A 23,254-nucleotide genomic window follows, 5' to 3' on the forward strand; every position below is an offset into this window, starting at 1 on the left:
CATCAGCATCCCTTTAATGGGGACGTAGGTGTATATAACCACCAATTTCTCAGCACGCTGCAGTAGTATAGATCTCCCTTTGCTGCTGTTAGGTATGCAAAACACTTATAATCCTGTAGCATTTTATTTCTTCAAAGAACACTACAGTTCCACATAAATCATCCCTGTACTTCCTTTGGGAGTGGAGGTAATGGCATTATTTTAATTTTAGCAGAGACGTTTGGTGACTTGTCAATAAGAACGCAATTATATGTAGAAGCAGAGCCAGGTTTAGGACTTGGATGTCCAGTTTCACTTGTTCAGTCCACAGTATATTTGCTTTGAATTTCCTTTTCCTTAATAACGTAATATTAAATTAAATTTCAAATGTTTCTAGATGATGTTCCTACATCTAGTACCCTCAAAATCAACTTCAGCTGTCAATTAAATAAATTTTCTCACTGATTAAAAATGGTCAGGGGAATCAGAAAGCAGTATGAGGTCCAACACCCTCTGAATATACAATTTCTTTGTTTGAGCACGGTCCAGTCGGTCGCTGTCTGCGTGGTTGTAGAGTCTGACATCTCTTTTCAACTGCATTAGTAGCCACATGTCTATCACAGAGGCTGGTATTCCAGATCAGATGTGTGCAGCAGCCTCTACTTGTCAAAATCTCGTGTCACTGACAGGTGCCCTTACGTCTGCAGTTTGGCTGCACTCAGACTACAGAGCATAAGGACTCTGAGCAAGCTTTAGCTAGGTGAATTTAAGTGTGAGAAGAAACTGAGGCTAGTCAGTGCCAAGCTGTGGAATTTCTCTTCTAAATTCCTGCTTTCCTGTAAGAGCGAATGTTTGGTTTTGATGAGATCTGCTGGGTTACTTGCTGGTTTTATGTATGGGCAATGGTCCCTGGGAACAGGTTTTATGAGCCATACAGTTGCTTGCCTTTAAATTTGATTTGTGACTCAAATCAGTTTTTGAGGTTGAGCTGCTTTCTGCAAGCTTCGTGTTGAGGTATGCCTCTGGAAAGGCGTGGGGGGGGGGGGCTGCTGTGCTCTGACCTCCTCTGGTCCAGAACTAATGAATATGTGTAAATAAGATAAGACTCACTATGAATGCGCTCAGACTTGAAGGCTTTTCTTTCCCCAGAAGGCATATCTTCTTATACGGTTCATACTGTTCAGCAGAGTGGAGTTATTTGTGTCAAAAGGGACTAATAGTAATTAGGATGAGAAAACAGTGCTAATGTTATTTGAGGTGATTTTTGTTTGTTATGCATACATCCAGGAAGTGCAGATACAATTATTTTGTTTGTAATAGCGTTCACAAAATGCTGACAGATTAGATTCCTATGATTCCTCTTTACCTTTGAGTTCCTAGCAAAGACAAGAATTTCTATGCCACTTTACTTTTAAAATAAACCTTATTATCCATTCTTAAAAGAGGAGAAATTAATACCCATATAGAGATGGAAATGAATTTGTTTTAAACACTTATAAACCAAGATCATGCTTATCTTCATTTAAAGGATGTGCAGGATGTCTTCAGATTTTTCATTCTCATTCTTGATAGCATAAAGAAAAATACCCATCAGTAGTTTAGGGGGGAAAATTGCTATTTGTTTGCTGTACGTATGTGGTTTTCTTTAACTTTCTGTAGGCTATTTTATGCCAAAAATTACATGGGATTACTAAGAAGAAAATAAAAGTATAACCTATTTAGATTCATATTAATTTCCAGGCACTATCATGCTAGACAAAAAAAAAAAATCAAAGAAATTAACTTTTAAAGGGCAAACCTAACAAGCAAGGCATGCTGTGAGTATACCTTTTCCAGCAGGGCAGCAGCATTTTGCATGATCAGAGCAGCGTAAGAATGTTCTGGTAAATCAGACACTTCAGCTGCAATTTGTGTGGTGGGTTAAACATCTGACCTCGCGAGGACAGCAGTAGAACTTAGCAGCATGGGTTAGTGGTGGACTTTAGTACTAAGTTAAAGGTTGGACTAGGTGATCTTAGAGGTCTCTTTCAACCTGAATGATTCTATGATTATATCTGAACTGAAGAAGAACTGAGGCTTTTAAAATATACCTTTGTGCTTTGCAGACAGTAGAGAACACTCAACAGCTATATTTTCTGTGCATAGTTATTATCTATTGCTCATTTTAAAATACTTTATTATATACAGTTATGTTACTTTTCAGTAGATCTATTGTTATAAAAAGTTCCCAGAAAAAATACATATTTTTTTTCCTTTATCATTCCTCTTTTCTGCACCTTGTCATCACTCCTAAAATGATTCTTTTCTGTGTTGAGTATTTATGCTGCCTGGTGGAATTCTTCCCATGGGGGCTTTTTGTTACATTAAGCCACTGCAGCAGAGAAAAGTGCAGCAGGAAACCTGCCGGTGCATTTCAGCTGCAGACTCGGTGCTGCTTCGCTCCTGCTCTTAGGCTGCTAATGACAATGCTAATGAAAGTATCCCTCAAATTATACACCGTTGGTGCTATCTGCCAAGCTGGAATGCAGTTTTTTGTTTTTACTTTAGATGATGAAGGCTCTTCTGCAGGACAGTCTCAAATAGAGTTCCAGTAAGACTGTGCTGCAAAGATGTCAAAGCTTTGACGAGATTCAGTTATGGTGGAACTCAGTGACCGGTTCCTTCGAAAGCACAAAAAGTTCAGGGTGTTACTTCCCACAGATAACCCACAGTGGTGTGTGTCTGCTGCCATGCATCATTATTGTTACCAGCCATTTGTCTTGCTAGCGTCAGCCCTACTATTTTATGAAAATGAAACTCAGGGATGGGTGCAGTAACCTGTGAGAAGTAACCTGTCGTTAGTCTTAAAGATTTATTACAGCAATTCAAACCCTCTTTAAGAACAAAACGGCGAAGGAATCGAGGGCAGGGTGTAACTTCCACTTGTAATCTCCTGAGTTTTCTAAGAACATTTAATTTTCTATATGATGTATTTATTCCTTTATTTCTTTCTTTTAGATGAAAGTGTGTCCTCTCTTAGCTATGTCTGCAACAGTCTGTATGCTCAGAAATCTTTCCTATTGCTTGCTCCCTGTCAAGCTTGGTACAACCCATGCCCAGCGCAACACGCTACAGAGCGCACCCAAGGCTCTACACAGTACCACGTTTGTATAAAGCTCTGTTCTTTAAACTGCCAGTCAAATTTAGCACTGAAAGTGAAGAAAAAAAAAAACAAAACAGTTTTGTTTCAGGATGGCACTGCAAAAATTAGCAGGCACCATTCCCATGAGTGGCAGATGATCAGGTCTTGAGACAGCGAGCAAGGGCTGGGGGCAGTGCTCTGCCCTGATCGCATTAGGCATTACAAAAAGCAGACACGTGCACAGGCACACGGCGTGCAGATATACGGCTCTCAGGATTGCAGCAGGGAGAAAGAGGGAAGAAATGTAGACCCAGGAAATGTGGCTAATGAGAACAGACCTTTTAAAATATGGAAATAGAGCATCGCCTGAAAGAATTTGGCATGGAGAAGGACGTGAACAGGGTGTTGTAAAATCAGACCAGCATGTGGCCTCACATCCTGTGATTTGCTGCTATTAAGACAGAACTTGACAGCTGTGCTCAAATCTTTCTCTCTCAACGACCTTTGAGACCAGCTTAACTTTTGACCGTGCTTATTCTAAGTTTACTAAAACACTTAATTGTGTTTTCTGAGTTAGTTTATAACAACAAGGAGCTTCTAGAGTATTTATAAAGAAGTAATCTGCTGAAAAGGATTTTAACCATGAGAACACTTCACTAGTCCAAGAGGCACTACTGTGAAGGAATTCTAAAACCAGGCCACTTCTCTCTCTCTATGAGCAGTATTTAAGCCCAAATTACTAAAGATTATACAGTCATTGGATACATAAGGACGAAAAAGACACCAAATAGGAAACACAGAGTTTCAAGAAAATACGTAGAGGATTATTTGTGTTTCTGTTGTACCCAGAGAAGCCACCCTGCTGTTTCGATACAAATAAGTTATTTAAAAAGCACTTCTCTATCCTGTACAGTAAAATAGCATCCTTGCAATCATTGCAGTTTAAAACATCAATGTAAAATTCTATAGTGTACTTTGACAGTGATTAGTAAATATTAATATTTGCTACAGAAGCGTTTCTTCCTTAATGCTTTAAAATATAGGAGTTGTTGCTAAAATGCTTTGAAGGAAGGGCTTTGGTAGTGGTCTTTTCAGGTGCTGGACTACGTGACCAGAGCCTGTCCATGGCCCTGTCTGAGGTGCCTAAATCTGGAGGGTGGATTTTAAAAGTACTGTTGCATTTCTTTAACAGCTCTAGGTGCAATGTGAAATGTTCCGATGTGGATCTTATTTGCATTAACTGTGTGGGATGCCAGATATTCTCCATGAATTATACAGGTTCTCTGGGCTGTAAAGGTAGACATGTAAAAGGCAGAACTCATAAATTTAGCTGCAAAGTTGTTTTTTATGCATGAAAGGAGAAGGCCTCTAGTTTGCCAACAGCGAGGCAAGCTGGTATTAGGAAAGGAGGTATGCTATCCTAGTACTATTTCCAGAAAAAATGAGGGTGAGGCATGATAAACTGTAATGCTTTGTTCTACAGACACCTTGCACAAGTCACAGAGCTGCCTGAGTTAATGCAGAAGTATTCAGTGGAGCATAAATGCGGCACATCTTGAAGAACGATGCTGTCACTGTAGTTTAAATCTCCAGTAACTCGCCTGAGCTCACCCTCCTTGTAACCGAGTCCTCACTGAAGCGTAATCGTGTCCTGTCCTGCCCACCACAGCTGCAGGAACAACTTCTGGTTCAAACACAGAAAAGAAGGAAACACAGAAACACCTAACCTTGACAGTTCAGTCCCCCCGAATACACACATCATCAGAAAGTAAAGCTAAATAATGTCAGTAGAAGGAGGAGCAAACAACTGTTTTCTGGCATTCCAAATTAAAAATGCAGATTGAGCTTATGGCAGTTTTTCTTGCCCATTTTGCTATGGTTTGCATGGGGGGAAACCAAGTGGTTAGCTTTCTTTTATATGCCTGAGATCAAAGTGTTCCATGGTGATATTGAAAGAGAGGAATAATTCTTCAAGCTTGCAAAATGATACAGAAGCACCAAAATACACTTGATTTGAGCTTATTAAGGGAGCACTTTGTAACAGGCAAACTGTAGTACTTTGTTTCTAGAACTGATTTTTTTTTTTTAGCATTTAATAGGGTAGTTTCCATGGCAACTTGAACTGAACAGATTGTTCATTGACTTCAGTACATTTCTATTAAACATCTTTTCTCTGTAGTTAGGCCTGCCTCTCCAGCTCTTTCATCTATTTGGATGCTCATGCATTATTGTTTTTTTGCAGATATGCTTAAACTGAAATGGACTCCACTTTTCTGTGCTCTTTAACAAACACAAACGTTGAGGGACAATTTCACAACTGTTCTCTAAGTTTCCAAGAGTCCATCTTCTTTTCTGTGTCACACTCTAGTTTTTAATCAGTTTCCCTGTAGAACCAGAATCTGTGGTTCAACTTCATGCCACTGTCTACCGGTGAAAGAGAAATGCACACCGCAGAGACGTTCAACATTAGGAGCCCAAAGGGCTTCTGGATACTTGTGATCATTTCACTCAGACTTGTAATTAATGCTGCACAGCATATGCAAATAAAACTGCCGTTATACCAGAAGGTCCCTACGTTCTCAAGTGAAGAGAAAGCACGATTAATATAATATATTGCAGATCTGATCCCCTTAAATAATTTAATCACTCTTTGTCCAATTTTGAAAGGCAGCTTTAGAAGTCCCAATGAAAGTTACTCCTGCTAATGGAAATGCACGGTTTGCTCTTTGCCGTATTGTAATGTCAGCCTTGGAGCACTGTGTCTGAAGTGTTGAATAACTTTTGGACTGAATCTTCTAGGTGTAGAGAAAACGGAGTCAAAATACAGTTAAAACTGGTATAAAACACTGTAAATACAGGAAAGTAATCTTTGGTTTAATCCATAGTTTTAATTACAAGAGGCTTTAAATTTGCCGTTGCTCATGCATTTTAGGAACATTTGGGTTCTGCTTGTGCATTTGAAAGGCTTTCAGGGCCTTTTCATTATCTCTCTTGAATATTTCAGTTTCAAGGTAGGATAATCAGTCAGGCCAGAAATGTTGTTACACTCTTGGTAGCAACGGAGTCTGTTTTTCATCAGTTAGCAGCTTAAAGCTTTCCTCCTGCTCCCCTGCAGCCTAGATTTGTATGTGCTCTGGGTGGGAAGCGACAGCGAGCTGCAAGCAGAATTGTCACTGCATGGCAACAACTTTTAATCAAGAGGTTGTTTCCTCTCGTTAGAATGAGAGTAAATCTCTTCGAGAGCTTTTTTTTTTCCTCCACTACACTTTGGTTTTACTTGTTGCTTTTCAAGTGAGCTGTCACATTTTCTAATTATAAAACATTCTGCACTTACATCAAAGATTGGGTTATGCAATTTACTTAATTCAATAGATTGCTTGTCACTGCTGAACAGAAAACCTTTTATTATCTTTCAGTATTTTTTACATCTACTTTTCCTAGATCTTTGACATACTTGGAAAAAAAAAAAACCACACAAAAACAAAAACAGTCTTTCTGTTGCATATGCCATTGCGTTTACCTAATTGCACAAGTAAATGCAGTCTAACACTGGGAGGGCACAGAAGAAATACCTCAATTATAAACTGGTAGTTTCCCTTGTGGCACAAAAATGTGTTTTCATGTTCTGTAGATTTGAAAACATATTTGCTCTGTCCCCCAAAACACAGAAAATACAAAAACATTAGATATATAAAATATTTTAAAGAATTTTACTTGGACTTTACCTGCTGTTCATTACCTTGATTGTCATATTTCCCAAATTTTTAAGATTTCAATTCCACAACTACTTGTTCAGGAGTGCATTCACTCCACGATCACATAACTGTATGTTATAAGTTGTTCTTTAATTAGTCTAAATATTCCTCAGACTAGCTAAGATTGTCTTGAAAGCCTTGTTTTCACAAGAATATAATTGGATGCTCGTTTGTTCTGGAAGTCTTTTATAGTATTCACTGATGTGAATTTTTTTATGCTCCTTTTTGGTCTGAATGCACTTGAAATAAGCCAAATGGTAGATTTCTAATAAAAAATCCAGTTGTTAAAGTTAAAACTTGTCTGATCTTTGGAAACAAATGGCGTTATATCAACAGCCTCTCTGTGAAAGTTGAGAAATTGAATGGCAAATAAAAATGAACACGGTGAGCAGTGAAAACCTGCCTCCCACTTGAGGACATTCCGCTATAAAAGGTGCTCCTTGTTAAACCAGCCAGGCACTGTTCATGGCAGCGAGTTCTGCAAACTGAGAATGTTCTAAAAAGCCCAGGTCTTCCCTCATCAGAAGCTGTGCCCTTGCAACCGAAAGCGAGTCGCCAAAAAGATATTCCTGTGTCTTAATATAGGTGAAAGTATTCATCAGCTTACTGTGCTTTGTTTTTCAACCAAGTCATGGGTAGTGTAATCGTTGCTCCAGCTAAGGGTATAAGGAGCGCTACCACGTGGATCTTTGGCTGGTTCACCTGGTAGGCATTCCTAGTGAGAGGTACTGACTGCTTTTGTGTTATTTTTTGGTCAGATATATTTTGGGCAGTCATTCTAAACAGCTATCTTATTCTTTCCGTAATACGGGATCTGACAGCTGGAGATCTGAGAGAGAACAGAAATTAATATTTGTTTTGGAAAAATGATTGGTTCGTATTTAAAAATAAAGTCAGTATTTCCCTTTTGTCTTTCAGTGCTGTAGGGACATAGTGATCACAAATGTTCTAGGTCCTGAGGAATTCATGCATAGCCAGTAGAAAACAGGTCAGCTTGTTTTTAATTGTTACATGAATTAAATTAAAAAAAAAAAAACAAACTCAGAAAAAGCTTGAGTTTTGTATTATACATACTTTAAAGGAATGTTCGATCTCCCCTGTGTATTCCTCTGGAAAAGCTAGAACTTAGTCTGAGCTAGTGTTGCTTTGCACTGTTTCACTGGTAGGTAGAGTGTTTCCAAAGCACTTTGCTGTATTTTGGAGCACTGCTAGGTGAGGTGATGACTACACGGGGAGGGGAACCACACCACGGGTTCTCCTTGTTCCTTCCTGCCTGTGGGTGGGAGAGGTGATTCTGGCAGAAGCAGTGCATGGCCTGAAGAACTCGGATAATACCTCATTGGCTTAAGTTTACACTGGAGAATTTCCTACCTCATTCCAAGAACGAATAAATGCAAAGGTGTCTGTGTACGTCGGTTTCAGTTGTGCCAAGTGCTACTCATCCTCAGCTGTGGCTTTGTCTTCAGTATACGCTGTGTACCGCTGTAACCCCCAGCTTCTCTTGCTCAGTGACTACCAAGATGTTCTGCTAAAACTCAACCATTTTTAGCAGCTCAGCTGTGTAAGGTTGCTTAGAAACAAGCCTTCTTATCCCCCACATTCTCATGACACATTTCCTATGCAATAACATCACTGCGTGACACATTTGTATCCAGACAAGCGTTCCTTTTCCACTTGAGATTCTCAGTGTAAAGGTTGTTGGTGCTTCACACAATTCGCAAACAGCATGCAGTAAATCACTGGAGTATTAAATCACTGCCACAGTCAAAATGAGCTCAAGTTTTGAATGCAAGCAGTTTTTCGCTCCTGAATTTAGTTATTGATCTTTTCTTCCTGAGAGTAATTTCTAATTTTGTTTTTCAGGCTGGCTAACTGAAAGGTATTATGACTGTATGGTAATCTCTCCCTTCTCTGCTTCGGTATCGAATACTGGCATCGTAACAAAATTTAGATCCTAAGGGCACGTCTGCAGTTGATTTTTCCCTTATTTTCTTCATATCTGTGTAAAAGAGCCCATATAAACTGGCTATAAGAATATTATCGATAGAACTATTTACACTTTTTAAATGTCACTAGTAAGTATCAATTAGATCTACTTGCAGCTGAAGATGGTCATTGTCAGCCACTTGGCATTTGCATATCTCTTATGACTGAAGGATTTTTAGCACTGTTTTTACTTAATTCTCCTTCTCTGTTTGGTAACAGTGATGCACTCTTTCCAGTATGGCAATGTGCTCATCTGGCAAAATAACAAAAAAAGCTCACAGCCACATCTGGCAGAAGGAAAAATTCCTATTCACAAAGACAGCAAGGTCCCATCATAGTCTTCTCATTTAGTCTCACATAAGAACCTCATGCAACTTCATTCAAAGCTACAGTCAGTGCTTTTATGGACTGTGCAATGTATCACTGGGGAAACATATAGTTGGAAATTATAAATTAGTACAATTTTCATATATTTCTTAATGTTATTTTGTAACTGTAAAGCTCCTTGTGCATGTTATTTTAACAGCATTTCAAACGTTATGAACCAAGAGTCTAATTTCCACAGTATTTATACTCTGCCAAAAGGACGTCTTTTGTCAATAAAAATGCAAAATTTAGCATCAGCAGAATCCAGACATGATTTAAATACATATTCCTGCTTTATAGGACATAAAGACCTATAAAGACCCTGCTCTAAACAACAAGTACAGTCAAGACAAAGATGATGAGAAACTAAAGAGTTTCCTGGGATAGAGAATGTTTTATGAAGGATTTATGAAAGAATGGAATTTAAAATGGGATTAGGAGACAAAAGCATGCTGTCTGCTTGACAAGAAGACAAACTGAAATAACCGTGTCAAAAAGAACAGTAAAAGGATCAAGAATTAATAGGAATCAATTGGGCTAGAACATGCAGCATGTTGCAGGTGAGAATAGAGTATTGCACTGAATACAGTGAAAGAAAATGATTGAATGAATGGATGGTACTGGATGAAATTCAGTTTTCTTGGTCCTGATTTTATCACTAGCTTTGAAATTTCACAAGAAAAGATGTCTTTCTGAAATAATGGGGAAAGAGATGAGAACAGTCTCAACTGCATTTAAATGGATGATAACAAACACTAAGATTCTTGGCCAAGTTGCTCATAAATCTGGGAAAATAGTTGTAGTATTTGTGAAGAAAGCAGGGTCATGTAAAATTGAAAGGCAGAAGCCAAAACCTACAAAACCACCACCCTTCAGTATGGCAGTGTGATAGGCAGATAGGTTTAAAAAGAAATTCTTTTTAATTATAAGTCAGTCGTTTAGTGCTTTAACAGCACAGAAACAAGAGCAATGCTTAGCACAGTAACAAGAACAGTGCTTAGCACAGTATCCAAGCCATGCTTCGTCTCATAGGACACTTTAATTCTAGTACAGACTTGTATCTTTCACTGGCTACAGAATCACCACATAGTTGAGGTTGGATGAGTTGGAAGGCAACCTGCTCCAGTGCTCAGTCACCCTCACGCTTTGCTGATGTTCAGATGGAACCTCACATGTTCCAGGTTGTGCCTGCTGTCTCCCACCACTGACCAGAGCCTGGCTCTGTTGCCTTTGCACCCTCCCTTCAGATTTTTGTACACATCAATGAGACTTCCTCTGAGCCTGTTCTTCTCTAGGCTGAACAGTTCCAGCTCCCTCAACCCTTCTTCACAGGAGAGATTTTCCAGTCCCTTCATCATAGTGGCCCTTCACTGGACTCTCTACAGTAGCTCCATGTCTTGAACTGGTGAGCCCAGAACTGGACGCAATAGATATGGCCTTATCAGAGCTAAGTAAAGAGGAAGTATAGGCTGTATACACACTTTGATGAATAGAAAAGCTGATTTCAGCACACTGTAAGCATTTGTGATTATTTTTATAAGGACTTTTTCAAGAGAAGTATGTTTCATTTGGTTTTAGTTGTTCCACTTTTTTTTTGTATTTTCATCCCTCTTTTGAAAATTGTTTTGTTCTCTGTTCTTAAATATACAGTAGGATTGCAGTGCATTCCAACAATTGTTTGCAATATTTAGCAACACTTTGAAATTCACAGAGGATTCTCAGCAGTGTATAGTAATGGAAGATATGGGCTATATATAAATATATATAATATATATATATATAAAATATATATATATATAAATATTCACTCTTCTCATGATCAGAAAGCAACATTTGTGTGTCACAAATTTACTAATATTGCACTTAAAAGCACTTACACTTTGCTACACTTGCAGTTCAGCTACCCTGCTTAGACAAATTGTACAGCAGTATATACATAATGTAGAAAACTCGAGAGAGAGGCCGTATATACATAAAATTACCTGGTCGTCGAAGTCAAATTCTGTATAAGCAGTATCTCCAGAATCCATAATCAGACCGCAATCTAGTTCATTTGGCCCTAAAATAGGAAGGAAAATTTGGAAAATTTCACTTTCTGTGATGAAACACTCTGCTATTTCCAATTCTCTGTATGTATGCAAGAACTGTGACCCAAGAATTTATTCAGATGTGCCAGAATACCCAGGTGAACAGTATTCCATTAACAAAGCCTTCAAAGCATCCATAAAAGCTACCACAAACCTTAATAAGGGACAGGTCTACTAACCAATGAATTGTTTCAGCTAGCTTGCAAACTTATTGGGCAGCGCGTTCCGCGTGCCATGACTTGCAATTGTAACACTGTCATGGGAATCTTAGCTTAGGGAAGAATACAAGCCACAGTTAGGGAACATAAAGGAAGTACTGACTAATCAGCAATTAGGAAATATGGATACTGGAGTGACGCTGATGGGGGACTAAAGCAGCGTGCTTGCAGCAGCAATAGTCCTTGTTCCTCTCCCACCCTTTCCAAGGTGACAGTGTGGCCCTGTCCCTTTGGTCCATCATCTTCCTGTGTTGGGATCAGTAAGTTGTGCAGCCTCTTTCACTTGGGGTGACAAAATTCAGTTGCTGAGAAGACTTGAGCTGGCTGAGCTTTACCAGCTTAGATTCAGCTGGACAGCTGAAGGTGCAGGATAACAGAAAATTGGGCTTGGTATTTTGAGGAGTCATGTGGGTGGGTAATCACTGCTAAACAAGAATGGGAGGATTAACCACCTTTCTTTCTACCTAAGTGTAGCAAGGATGTAGCATGGACATCGCATTCGTTTTCTGGCATCACCACCCCATGCAGTTTATCTCACTCCTGGGCAGTGAGGAAGGAAAGAGTCTCCTGTGCCCTCCAGATGGTGCAACCCTAAACCAAATCCTGCAAATATTCAGCACATTAAAATGTCAATAGACATATGCCTGCAAGAGTATTTTTCACAGCATTAATAAAATTAGATAATGAAATACTGTAAGGACACACAGGGTTTTAAACGTTGTAAGCATCCATGAGTGGGCCCGATATGGGTCTTCATATGGGAAGCAACAGAAAACACCAGGGGGTGTATAAGATAAGTACTTAGTACTGGGCCCTCATGGCCCCAGTCAGACAAGGTCACTGGTGAGGAAGGGGAGCCAACCCCATCCCTCCTGGATTACAGGTGTCCCTACCCAATGTCCCTACAAGTGCTGGCCTGGAGGGTATGTGGTTTTAAGACCAGTGTTGGCCTGGAGATGATTTCTGACTGTGAGAGACGCTGTGCGGATGGCTCTCTGTTACCAAGCACTATTAATAACAGATTTTGCAGTTCAACTTGTGCCAGATGCATTTACACATTATCTGCTTTTGTTTGTTTTTAAAGTTTACATAGTAATAATCTATGTAGGTGGTGAACTAAACATTGCTGAGAGAGAGAACAGAGGAGAGGAACTGGATGTCATGATGACTAAAACCATAACTGCTTGGCAGAAAGGATGGTCCGGGGTACCTTAATCCATATTAGAATTGCTGCCAAAGTCATCTTTGATGCAACTCTTCAGACTACGTAAGAGGCACCAGTGAAAGACTTGGGCCTACCATCTGCTGCTGTTTTGTGTTGGTGTTTTTTATTTTTTCTTTTCCCTAATGTTCCTGTATACTTTAACAGGTTGTTATAAAAAAAAGAAAGGGGGATTATATATTTCCTATCATACAATGCCACATGTATATATGCAGCATGTTCTCTGGCGTATACGCTTTGCAGTCTTTTGAAAATACCCGTCTGTAAAAGATACATGCAAGCAAATAGAATTACAGCTACTGAGAGAAGCTTAATTTTTTCTTGATTTATTTACACAGCTGACATCTCACTCTTGATACTGTGTCATTGTTGGTAATATGATTTACCTAAGACTCAACTGCTACTACCATTAGCCTACCTTGACCCATCAATCACTTTTAACAGCACTTGTGTGCAAGTATTTGATTAACTATCACTTAACTACGAAGAGCAGTATCTCTCCCCAGCTAGGAGCATTAATATGAAATATGGTGCTGGGAACTTAAATGTGAAGATCAGGCTGAAAATGAATACTCATGCATAAAGCATCTTAAGTGTCAAAAGCCATAACGGCTATATAATGTTAATGCATGGTCAAGCATCTTAAGGGCTTTTATCTTGAACTAGGACACCAGTTTCCTTGGGGAAGCATAACTCTTTTCCAGAGAATATTCGAAGGTCAGGAAAATTGGAAATGTCTTTTCTTTCTTGGTTCAATGAAAGCTAACAAAAACATAACCATCTATCGCTGGCCAGTGTACAGATTGCCCCTAGTGCTGTATGAATAAGCATGAGTTGTTTGCTATTTTACAGCTCAGTTTTTTGTTGGAGGGAGTATGTTTTGGTGAGTTTAGACTAAAGTTTGCTAAAACAGGTCTTCTATGGGAGGTGAACAGGCTCACTAACCAATCACTAGTACAAGTGGCAGCAGAAGCATGCCAGATAGCCACTGTGCAACATAGTGGGAGACAGTAGTTCTGGCAGTAGGCAAAGCTACTGACAAGGCTAAAGCTGAAAGGAGGGTGCTAGGAAGAATGGGTAATGTGAAACTCAGCTTAAATTCTCTGAGTTTCAATCATCAACATTTTATGTAAAACTTGTGGCAATATCCAGCTATGAAACGAGAAACAGAAAATGCTGGCTTAAGGAAAGGAGGAGGATTTGCTAACGAATTTGGAAATGAACATGCCCTGTTGCTTTAAATGAGTCTGCATCCTGCAGATCTTGCAGTCTTGCAACAAAACAGGATCATAAGTAAGTTTCATTGCATTTTCTGAGTAAGTTGTGTTGTTTTTTCTTTGCTAATTTGGTAGACTAAGAACTAGGTTATAAAAAAAATTAACACTTGTTTACCACTGAGAGGGAAGAATATTGTCCGAAGCATCCTAGTTCCTTTCAGATGGATGCCCCATTCCATTTGATAATCTCAGCTCTTGATTAACTTAGAGCATTGGTGTCCTTGTATGAGCTGTTCACAAATGATGAGCAACTGTAGCAGATTTAAAAGGGGAAGCTCAACAGTTAAAAATTTAAGAAAATGCACAAAAGCTCCACTGCCGTGGAGAAATAACTTGCAGGCATCTGATCTGAAAGGGTACATTTGTGACTTGAAATACGCTTTCTCAATTTGAGTGTATGCGTAAAGTCGAGATACAGAAAACTTGGTAATTATAATGTGCCCTCTGTTTTCCTTAGGGAAAAAATGGAGAGGATTTTATTATGTACAGTACTGCACAATTAAAAAATAAATCAGTTGGAAGTTTTTATTAAATCCCCGTTAACTGAATAATCAGCTCTCCAGGGAGGAGGGGGCTGCTGAAAAAAGAAACAGCACATCACTTAGAATGCATTCCCCCCCCCCCTTTTTTTTATGCTAGGCTTTGCATTTGACACTGAAGGCATCATTCATAAAGGTTTGTCTTGCTAGGGACTCAAGAGGACCAGCACTGAGGGAAGAGCTAAATTAATGGGTGGCTGCATTTGTCCAGGGGTTTGCTGACAGGAGTTATTGCCAGGGCTGACAGTCTGGGAGAACGACTCCCTTGTCCCCTGAAGCGGTGCAGGGCTGTACTCAGTTGCTTCTTTCCCCATGAGGCTTTACCTTTAAATTTTATGTTGTATTTCAGGCATTGTTTGTTGCTCCCCAGGACTGGTAATGGCAAGTTAGGAGGGTATGGCTGTTACGGGCTCGTGTGTGGTTCCTACCAAAGAAATGTACCCCAGAACCTAGGGGTGCAATGGTCATAAACGTCCCTGGTTTATGTTTACTTCAGTGCCTGGGTGTGTGTCACTTTCTCCAAAATCATATTAATCCTTAAGTTTTCATAAATGCAAGTGTCAGGCCTTGCTCTTTCACAGTTCACTAAATTCACTTACACAGATAAGCTAAATTGTACTGATCTCTCTAAATTTAGCCATAGTTAATTTAACTTCCTGTTACAAGGTAGCTATATACCATCATGTGAGGTAATTATGCTCCTTAGACATTTGTGTTTGGGCAAATCATTTTATGTATTTCCAGTCCTTGCTTAAATCTGTTACTAATTTGAAGTCCTGGTAGCAATACTATTCAGTGTGGTTCATTGGCTCGAATATGCCCATATACATTTTTTAACAACTATAGTATTTGCACTAACACTGTCATAAAAGTAATTTAAGGCCATCCTGTGAAACATGTTGCTTCTACTAATATCATGTTTAAGCTCAATACAATAAAAATTGTCACTTTATGTTATGGAACGTGCTCTGAGGCGCTGTCTAATAACTTACTTAATATATGTTGCATATAAGCACTTGAGCAAGACATGCTTGGAAGATTAATTTTCAGTGTGATAGAACACAAACAATTTACTAGAGGACTGATTAGCATTAGAATGATTACAATTTCATTTGTCTCTCAGTAAGATGCTTCTAATACAAATTTTATTGCAACCTTATTGAATTTCATGACAGGTTGTTGCTCTTAGCAACGGTCTTAATATGTCATAGAATGCCAAAATGAGAAAATTTGTATTATAGTCCATAAAAATATGCTGTTGTTTTCTTTCAGCATATATCGTTATACGGTTACAACTGGATCTTACAGGTACATCGTATGAATTAGTTTGATGTGAAGACATTAAAATATTATACTAAGTCTCTGTTATCTACCAGGAACCAAAATATATTGCAATATCACTACAAGGATTAAAAGACAAAAAGTGATTAAGGGAATGCTGGAATTGCAGCCTCTAGAAATTAAATACCTGGTCTCAAAAGATCACTAGAAATCCTACTTTAAATCTTCTTACCATTATTGGTGCTCAACTTAAGCACTAATTAGATGATTGTGGCATGGTTTCTGACACGGCTCATGGCTCTCCTATTATTTTTGTGATGAATTTATAAAGTATAAGCTCATACTTTCAAGGAACAGACTGGGACGCATCCCAGATCACAACTATTTTGTGTGAATTGTTCAGCTTTTGCCAATCTCTGCTTGTCAGAGTTAGCACCTTTATGCCATGTGTTTCATCTGCTTGCTATTCAGTATTTAGCTCATTTAATTAGGAAATCCAGAGGTAATCATCAATACAATACAATAAAGTGGAAATGTCATTTTAGGTTAGGAATCGATCTCTCCTCCCCTAGAAATAAATCTATGCACAGAACAGGTAAGTGTGCCATTTAATGGAGAAAGCTGGTGGTCTTTTTTCTTGTGTACGTCTTACCTTGAAGCTGACCACTAGAAACCTGTTTGTTAGGTAATGCACTTTTTATCATTCGTTTTTACCCCTCATTGATAATTTGTCTTTATCTCTTTTTGAACATTCTAAAAACGAGCTAGCCTGGAACCTCCTTTCAAATCTTCAAAGTATAACGTAGTCTCTCTGTCTGAAGCAACTGCTCTTTGCACACCTCGCCAGTAGACAAGAAGTAATCCCCCACGTTGTCAAAAAATGCTAATGGATGTATTGCTCCTACTAGATTTCACCATTTCTCCTTCCTTGGCAGGCCTTCATCCATTTCTCCTTCCTTGGCAGGCCCCAGATGATTGTTCGTGATTACAAATGACTGAAGCCATCTTGTCTGCCAATTTAGGGCAGACAAGTTTTCCCTTAAACAGAGGAGAGATCAGATACACGATTTTCTCTACTACGCATATCTAATCTTTGTTTTAATAAAACTAGTACATTTTACAGGAAAACATTTCACCTAGAATTTTCTTTGTGTGCTGTTTTGCATTACAACATTTATGACCTCATCTACCTATATAACCCTCAACATCTACTCAGAAGGCAGCCAGAGATGCCATCTGCAAAAGGAAAATTGTATAGTTACCAAGGAACATTTTACTGTTCCCGCAAACACAATATTTGACAGATGTCATGGATTTTTACTGTTTTAGCTTCTTTTTTTCTTTGAATACATTCAAAATTCAGTACGCACAAATAATAATAATAAGGGAAAACAAACAAACAAACAAACCCCCTTCCTTGACATACTTGCACACAGTTTCAGAATTAGTACCAACTATTAGAGAGGGAGTATGATCGTAAATCTCTTAGGATGGGTTTTCTGGTGACACTGAGGTATCATCTGGAACTAAGCCAGAGACAATTGGAATTAATAAACATACGATTTTTGCATTAATGATATAGCTTAGTGGATTATCTACATTATCTTAAAGTGAGCTTGTAGAAAAGCAGGATGTTAGCTAGGTTGTATGAAGTTTTCAAGTGCAAAGAGATTTTTTTTTTGCCCTGGGTTGTGCAAATGTTTGAGTTGGGTCAAGATTTTGCTACAGTACATACATTCATACTCAAGGAATATAAGAAAAGGCATTCCACAAATGTCAAATGCAGTAGAAAAAACATGTGGTTCTTTAAATCTTGAATTAACTCACCTGCTGCAGCCTCTTTGTTAGCAAATAGCTTACTGTCAACTGCCAAACTTATATCAAAGAACACTTCTTCTTCATCTCTGTCTGCATCAAACTATTAAGAAGAAAAAAAAAATGGCAGTCAGACACTACTTACTACTTGGCTGATCACTAATGTGTAATCCCAAGACTTTTAATTTGTTAGGAACATTTCTAATTTTCTGGGTGCTGTTCATTGCAAGCTTTAAGTACTTCAACTCAATTTTGACTGAAAACTGAACTAAATTTGTAAACCGTTTTGTCCATTTCTAATACCTTGTCAGGAATGGTAACTACAGTAAAATTGATTTGGTCTCAGAAAATGAAGTTTCAAAGCAGAAAGCAATACTAGTAATACCTTTTAAATGCTGTAGATGATTGGAAAAAAAATGACACCATAGAGACTGGAGAAGTGATTACTTTCTTTTCAGGCTCTTCAGAGATTAGTGTAATTAAGTATACTTAACTTGCAAGTGAAAAATTTTCAGCAACTTCTAAAAGCAATTTTTGTAATAGGTGTGTGTGTATGACTTCAAGTAGTTATGCAAAATTCTTATTGAAAAGTAAACTATTTTTGAAAGTGTGTCTGTTATTTAGAAAAGAAAGCTTTTCTTGCTCTGGCACTAGCACAAAGTGTACTGACACAGTTATAAATTAATAAAATTAGGAAAGCAAAGCTTCTTTAAAATGACAAATAATTAATCGAATTTCTTTCTATTTTGAACTTTTTTTGATTTATTCTGTTTCTTGATAGTTTGACCTTGCATCTCCCAAGTCTTCTTTCTCTGTCCATTAGGATTTTTTATGGCCAGGTGACATTGGACAGGTTTTGGTTTTGTTTCCCCCTTGATAATATTTATCAAGAGTTATTAGTTTAGATCATCACTTGTTGAACTTTTTGGGAAGAAAAAAAAGTACATCTTATTACTCTTGCTCTGAAATTCTTCTAATTTCTTGAATTAAGGCCTAATACTTTGCTATGGAAAAAGGGAAGAGTGTAACCCCATTTACTGGAGCAACCAAATAATGGTCCCACTATGCTGGTCATTCACTGCATGCCCCCCTGTATAAGAGTCACTACTTTCAATCATTTTATATTTTCAGTGTAGCATGTCTTAGGATGCAGAAATGAAACCCAGAAAACTACACTACTGATTGTGTGCTTATTCTTTCAAGTCCAAAATTGTTGAGCACCTTTTCAGATATCTCACCAACAGCTGTCTGTCTCATGGTAAAAATTGTAGGTAGGGAAAAACTTTGGAGAGACAAAGTGAAACCCTAGTAGGACCTTGGCTGCTGACATTTATGGAAATGAAGTTGTTTTCTCAATATTTGTCATAGAATATGGCACAATAGTTAATAAGAGTAGAGAGGTACTGAATTGCTTATCTAGCACCCAGCATTGCCAAAACAGTATCAGTTTTTTCATTATGTGTTATGATGACTTATGTAGCATTTATACTACGTAAGCTGTTCTGTCACTGCCTAATGAAATTTGCTTTCTTATGGAATTTTCCACAAGCACCTCAAGGTAAACCCAGAGGCAGATCAGCCCAAAAATATTTATTTTGAGCGTCAGATGTCAGAAATAGTTCAAAAATAGAGAAAGAACATTAAAGAGACAAAGGCTGGTTCTACTGTGTGAATGGGCTGTATAAATGAAAGAAATTGGATGTTTGTGAGAGGCGAGAGTACGTAAGAGAAAGGCAGTAGTGAAGTTTGCTGCCAGCAAGCTAAACTCTCTAAACATGAGTGCTCAAATGTGAGTGGTATTAGCCCTGATTGAAGTCTTTATTATGGTCTTCATACATAGGTTTATGCTTAGCTCAGCCCAAGAGATCGTTTCTACCGCAGATGAGTCTAGTATCGTTGCCAATACACATGGAATTTTCAGATTGGTTTTTGAAATTGTTTGTGGCTCTGACTCGGAGGACCACTCAGAAGTTCATGCTGTGGTGCAGCATCGTTGTCTGTCTATCTGGGCAGACCTATTTGTTCTTGAGGAGGAGTTTATTCAATGTTAATTAAAACACAAAGCATTATTTTTTATTTAAAAGGCAGAAATTTGCTTGTTTTTAACTATTAGAAGAGGTAATTAGAATCTGAATTTGTGTCAAAACTGAAGCTTGTGGAAGAACAGGTCTTAAAGGTTTAGGCTACTGCTGGGCATTTTATTATCAGTGGACATTATGCAGAAAGTGCAGCTTTGGAATTTCCTTGTTGTTAAAGAAAGAGTATCGAGCTCTGCAAATTCTTTTGCACTGGTCTTTCTGTGAGGAAGTATGGAGGCATGCTTTTCTTCTATCACTTCTCAGCAAAAAAAAGTATGCATTTTATTAAATATGCTAGGGAAGACATCATATAATATAACATTTATGGATATGTGTAGCCATAAACACCAGTAAATTGTAATCAGGTTGTATCTAATCATTACTGCGTAGGTCACACCACACTTGGAGAGATGACAGGCTTGCTTTCTCATTAGTAGCATTACTTTGAGTAATTCAGTTTACCATGAAAAAACGCATGATCAATCTCAAAATGTTCTGAAAGTTCCAAGAATTTGAAAGATCAACTTCCCCCATTCAAAGAACACCAGCTGTGCTTCAGCACGCTGAAAAATCTGAGCTCTGTAATGAAATCCTATATTGTGACCCAAAGAAAACCAATTATTTGAAGCTTGCACATAGGCTCAGTTTTCCCCTTGCAAAAAGAGAATTGTAATACCCTGAGCCACAGGAAGGCAAGGTAGCTTTCATAGAGAAAATATTTTTGAAAGAAAGTAAGTAACTGTGTGAGTTCTGTACTTCATTGAATTGCTAAACATTTTAAAATGAAATCCTTTGATAATTATTGGAGGCTTGAATAAAACATAACAGGTACTCAAACAACCCTATTCACAAAGAACAAACAGCAGTAAAACTCTTATTTTTAACAGAACATGCCTAAATCGATAGGTTGCTTTCCCTTCTGAAAACAGCCCCCTGCCTGCTTCAAAACATACCTCTCTGCAGCTAAATTATCTACTGGCATCTTTATGGATGGCTCAGTTCAATTATAGTCAAGGTCTATGTTGTATAGAAATACAATTTTATAAAGCATGCCACTGAAACCATTTGAAATATACAAGACCCGTTAACTGTACTGTTACCTGAACTGATATAACCTTTACCAACGATGCAGGAAGGAGCAAAGTATCTCTTCCCTGGGAGGTCAGTGGAGTTTGAGGTCTGGACTCACTCCCTAGTCTTTCCCTCAATGAGGCACTAATGAGCTTTTGTACCTTGCTATTCTGTTTTGTTGGGACAGGAAAATATGGAGGGCCTCAGCGGTCAGTTGAATCCCATTTCTTTAAGAGACCTGGCTATGACAGCCAATGTGATTTTCCCCAACCTTTCGAAAGTGTATTTGGTGGCTATACTTGGTCAGAACCTAGAGGAGTAGTTTTCCCCTTTACATACATGCACAAAAGCTGTGGGGCAGCAATCTCCACATCACTCCTGTGGTCTGTGCAGGGTGGTCCTGCTTCCAGGATGCATCTCCCTGTGATTAAGGATAGCACGAGAGGCTTTTCTACCTTCTGTCTCCATCAGTTCAATGATGCTGATACTACCTCTTCCTCCCACTCCTTTTAAAACAAAGCCAGTGATTCCAACTCAGAAACATCATTATTCATGTGAGTTTACCACATCCATGCACTGTATCTACACCATGCTGCTCTGCTCTCACCCGGCTCAGGGGAACACCTCCCAGGAATTAAAGTAGGAAGAGATCTCTGAAGTCTTCAATATTTCCTCTTAGTTGAATTTCAGATAGTTTTGCTTTGCTCTAGCATCAGTATTTAGTAGAGAACTGACTAGCAGAAGCCACATACCTCAGTGTGTGTGTGTATATGTTAGAAAATAAATGATGGCAGGCATAATTATGAATTTTCTGGAAAGTTTGTCCCAGTTTCATGAGAAGATCATTCAGCTGGAGGATTTGGTGCTGACACAGAGCTATATATAAAAAATGATGAAAAATATTTCCTACATACTCTGCACTGTAAATAATTGTTCTAGGGAAAGCAGGTTGTACATGCTGCCCTCAGAGACACAATGATTAGTGTTTCTAAATACGTGCCCAAGAAATCAGAGCCAAGAGAAGGAGCTTTACAGGAAAATGATCTGAGTTGTTGAACGTAGTGAGTCTCACTGGTCAGTGATGATAAATGGGGTTGAGTTAAAGAAAAAAGTGCACAGCTCTTCCCTTACAGGCTACTGGAGGCAAGCATCAAGGAAACTGTAGTTAAGTAGAATTTTGTGTGAGGGTGAAGACATTCAGTCTGGCACTGCCCCTGTGGACTGATTCACCCAAAGTGACACTGCTGGTCTTTGCAGGTGGTTTATCCAAAATGACAATCCCAAAATAGTGGAAGATCATAACAGCCTTTCAAATTGCAGCAGACGAAAACTAGAAAGAAATCTGATTGCAGCAGACTCGCAGGGAATTTTTGTTTGTGCACTTTGAAATAAAGGTTGAAATTGGGAAAACATAAAACAAATCAAGGTAGTTAAATAATATTTGCAACAGTAGATGAAAATGTACTCTCTTTTAGAACATGATGGATATCAATGAAAAGAAAATAAGCCATGTTCCAATTAAAATAATAGCATTGGGCTAATTGCTCTATGGCAATATTCCCATCCACCTCAAAATCAAATAGAATTACAGGAATTGGATGATGAATGCTCTATTTGCTCATCTGACAGGCAGGCAAATACTGCAACAATAACTGTAATTCATAAATGCCCGAGTGTTTTCTCAGTCCTTGAAACATGTATTATGTCACTTGAAGAAGTGCCCCCAGGTAGTGTACATTTAAAGGTATGGGTGATCTGATTATCAGACCTAGCTGCTGCAAGCAAGATGGCATTCACATGTGCTCTTTTAGGCTCTTGGTCTTGCCTCAGTAGGAAGTTATTCATCGCTTTATTCTCTTCAAGAGCAGGAGTGAGCACAGAGTGCTAAGCCTCTGACCAATGCAGCCAGTGTTGGTCAGGAGAGAAAACAAAACAAAAACAACAACAAAAACACAAAAAAAACAGAGAGACATTGAGTCGTTCTTTTAAGTCACAGTCCTCAGGTACGGATCTTTCTGTAGTGTTTGACTGATCTTTGGCCATGGAAAATAGGCTGTTAGATCCCGTCCTGTTAGTAGGAGAGGGGATTTTTTTTTCTCAGATAAGGCAATTTCTGAAAGGAGATTTATAGCGAACAATTAAGTGAACAGGACTTGGGTTGTGCTGCTTAGTCAGAGGGTCTAATGAGACGTATGCACAGGAATGCTGAATGGAAGCCAAGTGATGACATAACATCTGGGTGCTTGGCAGATGGTGCTGTGTGCTGTGCTGGTATCCACGGCTGAGAAACTGGAGGGGCTTCCAGATGGGCAATGAGAATGATGACTCGACTGTCACATCTAACGGGAAGATTCAGGGCTGAGATAAGAAAAGGATGAAAAATGAGTCTGCTTCCTGTGCCCTCCCATGGGAAAGAACAATTTTAAGAACTACTATATCCAGCAGACAAAATTATAAGA

The 23,254-nt window shown here is 38.6% G+C and overlaps 1 protein-coding gene across 2 annotated transcripts in view; it reads right to left on the minus strand.

The window, feature by feature from the left end:
• The window catches only part of AK5 (adenylate kinase 5), a 94,952-nt gene that overhangs the window by 28,912 nt on the left and 42,786 nt on the right, over positions 1-23,254 (minus strand). The window contains exons 7-8 of one of the 2 annotated variants that reach the window (XM_083846514.1): positions 17,659-17,749; positions 11,190-11,266 (exon numbers count right to left, since the gene is read on the minus strand). In XM_083846514.1, the coding sequence (XP_083702640.1) occupies positions 11,190-11,266; positions 17,659-17,749 (168 nt within the window). Of the gene's footprint in view, positions 1-11,183; positions 11,267-17,658; positions 17,750-23,254 lie in introns of both variants that reach the window. The other variant, XM_083846513.1, reaches the window with a different exon arrangement.

The sequence above is a fragment of the Anser anser genome (assembly GCF_964211835.1).
Source record: "Anser anser genome assembly, chromosome: 8".
Lineage (NCBI taxonomy): Eukaryota > Metazoa > Chordata > Aves > Anseriformes > Anatidae > Anser > Anser anser.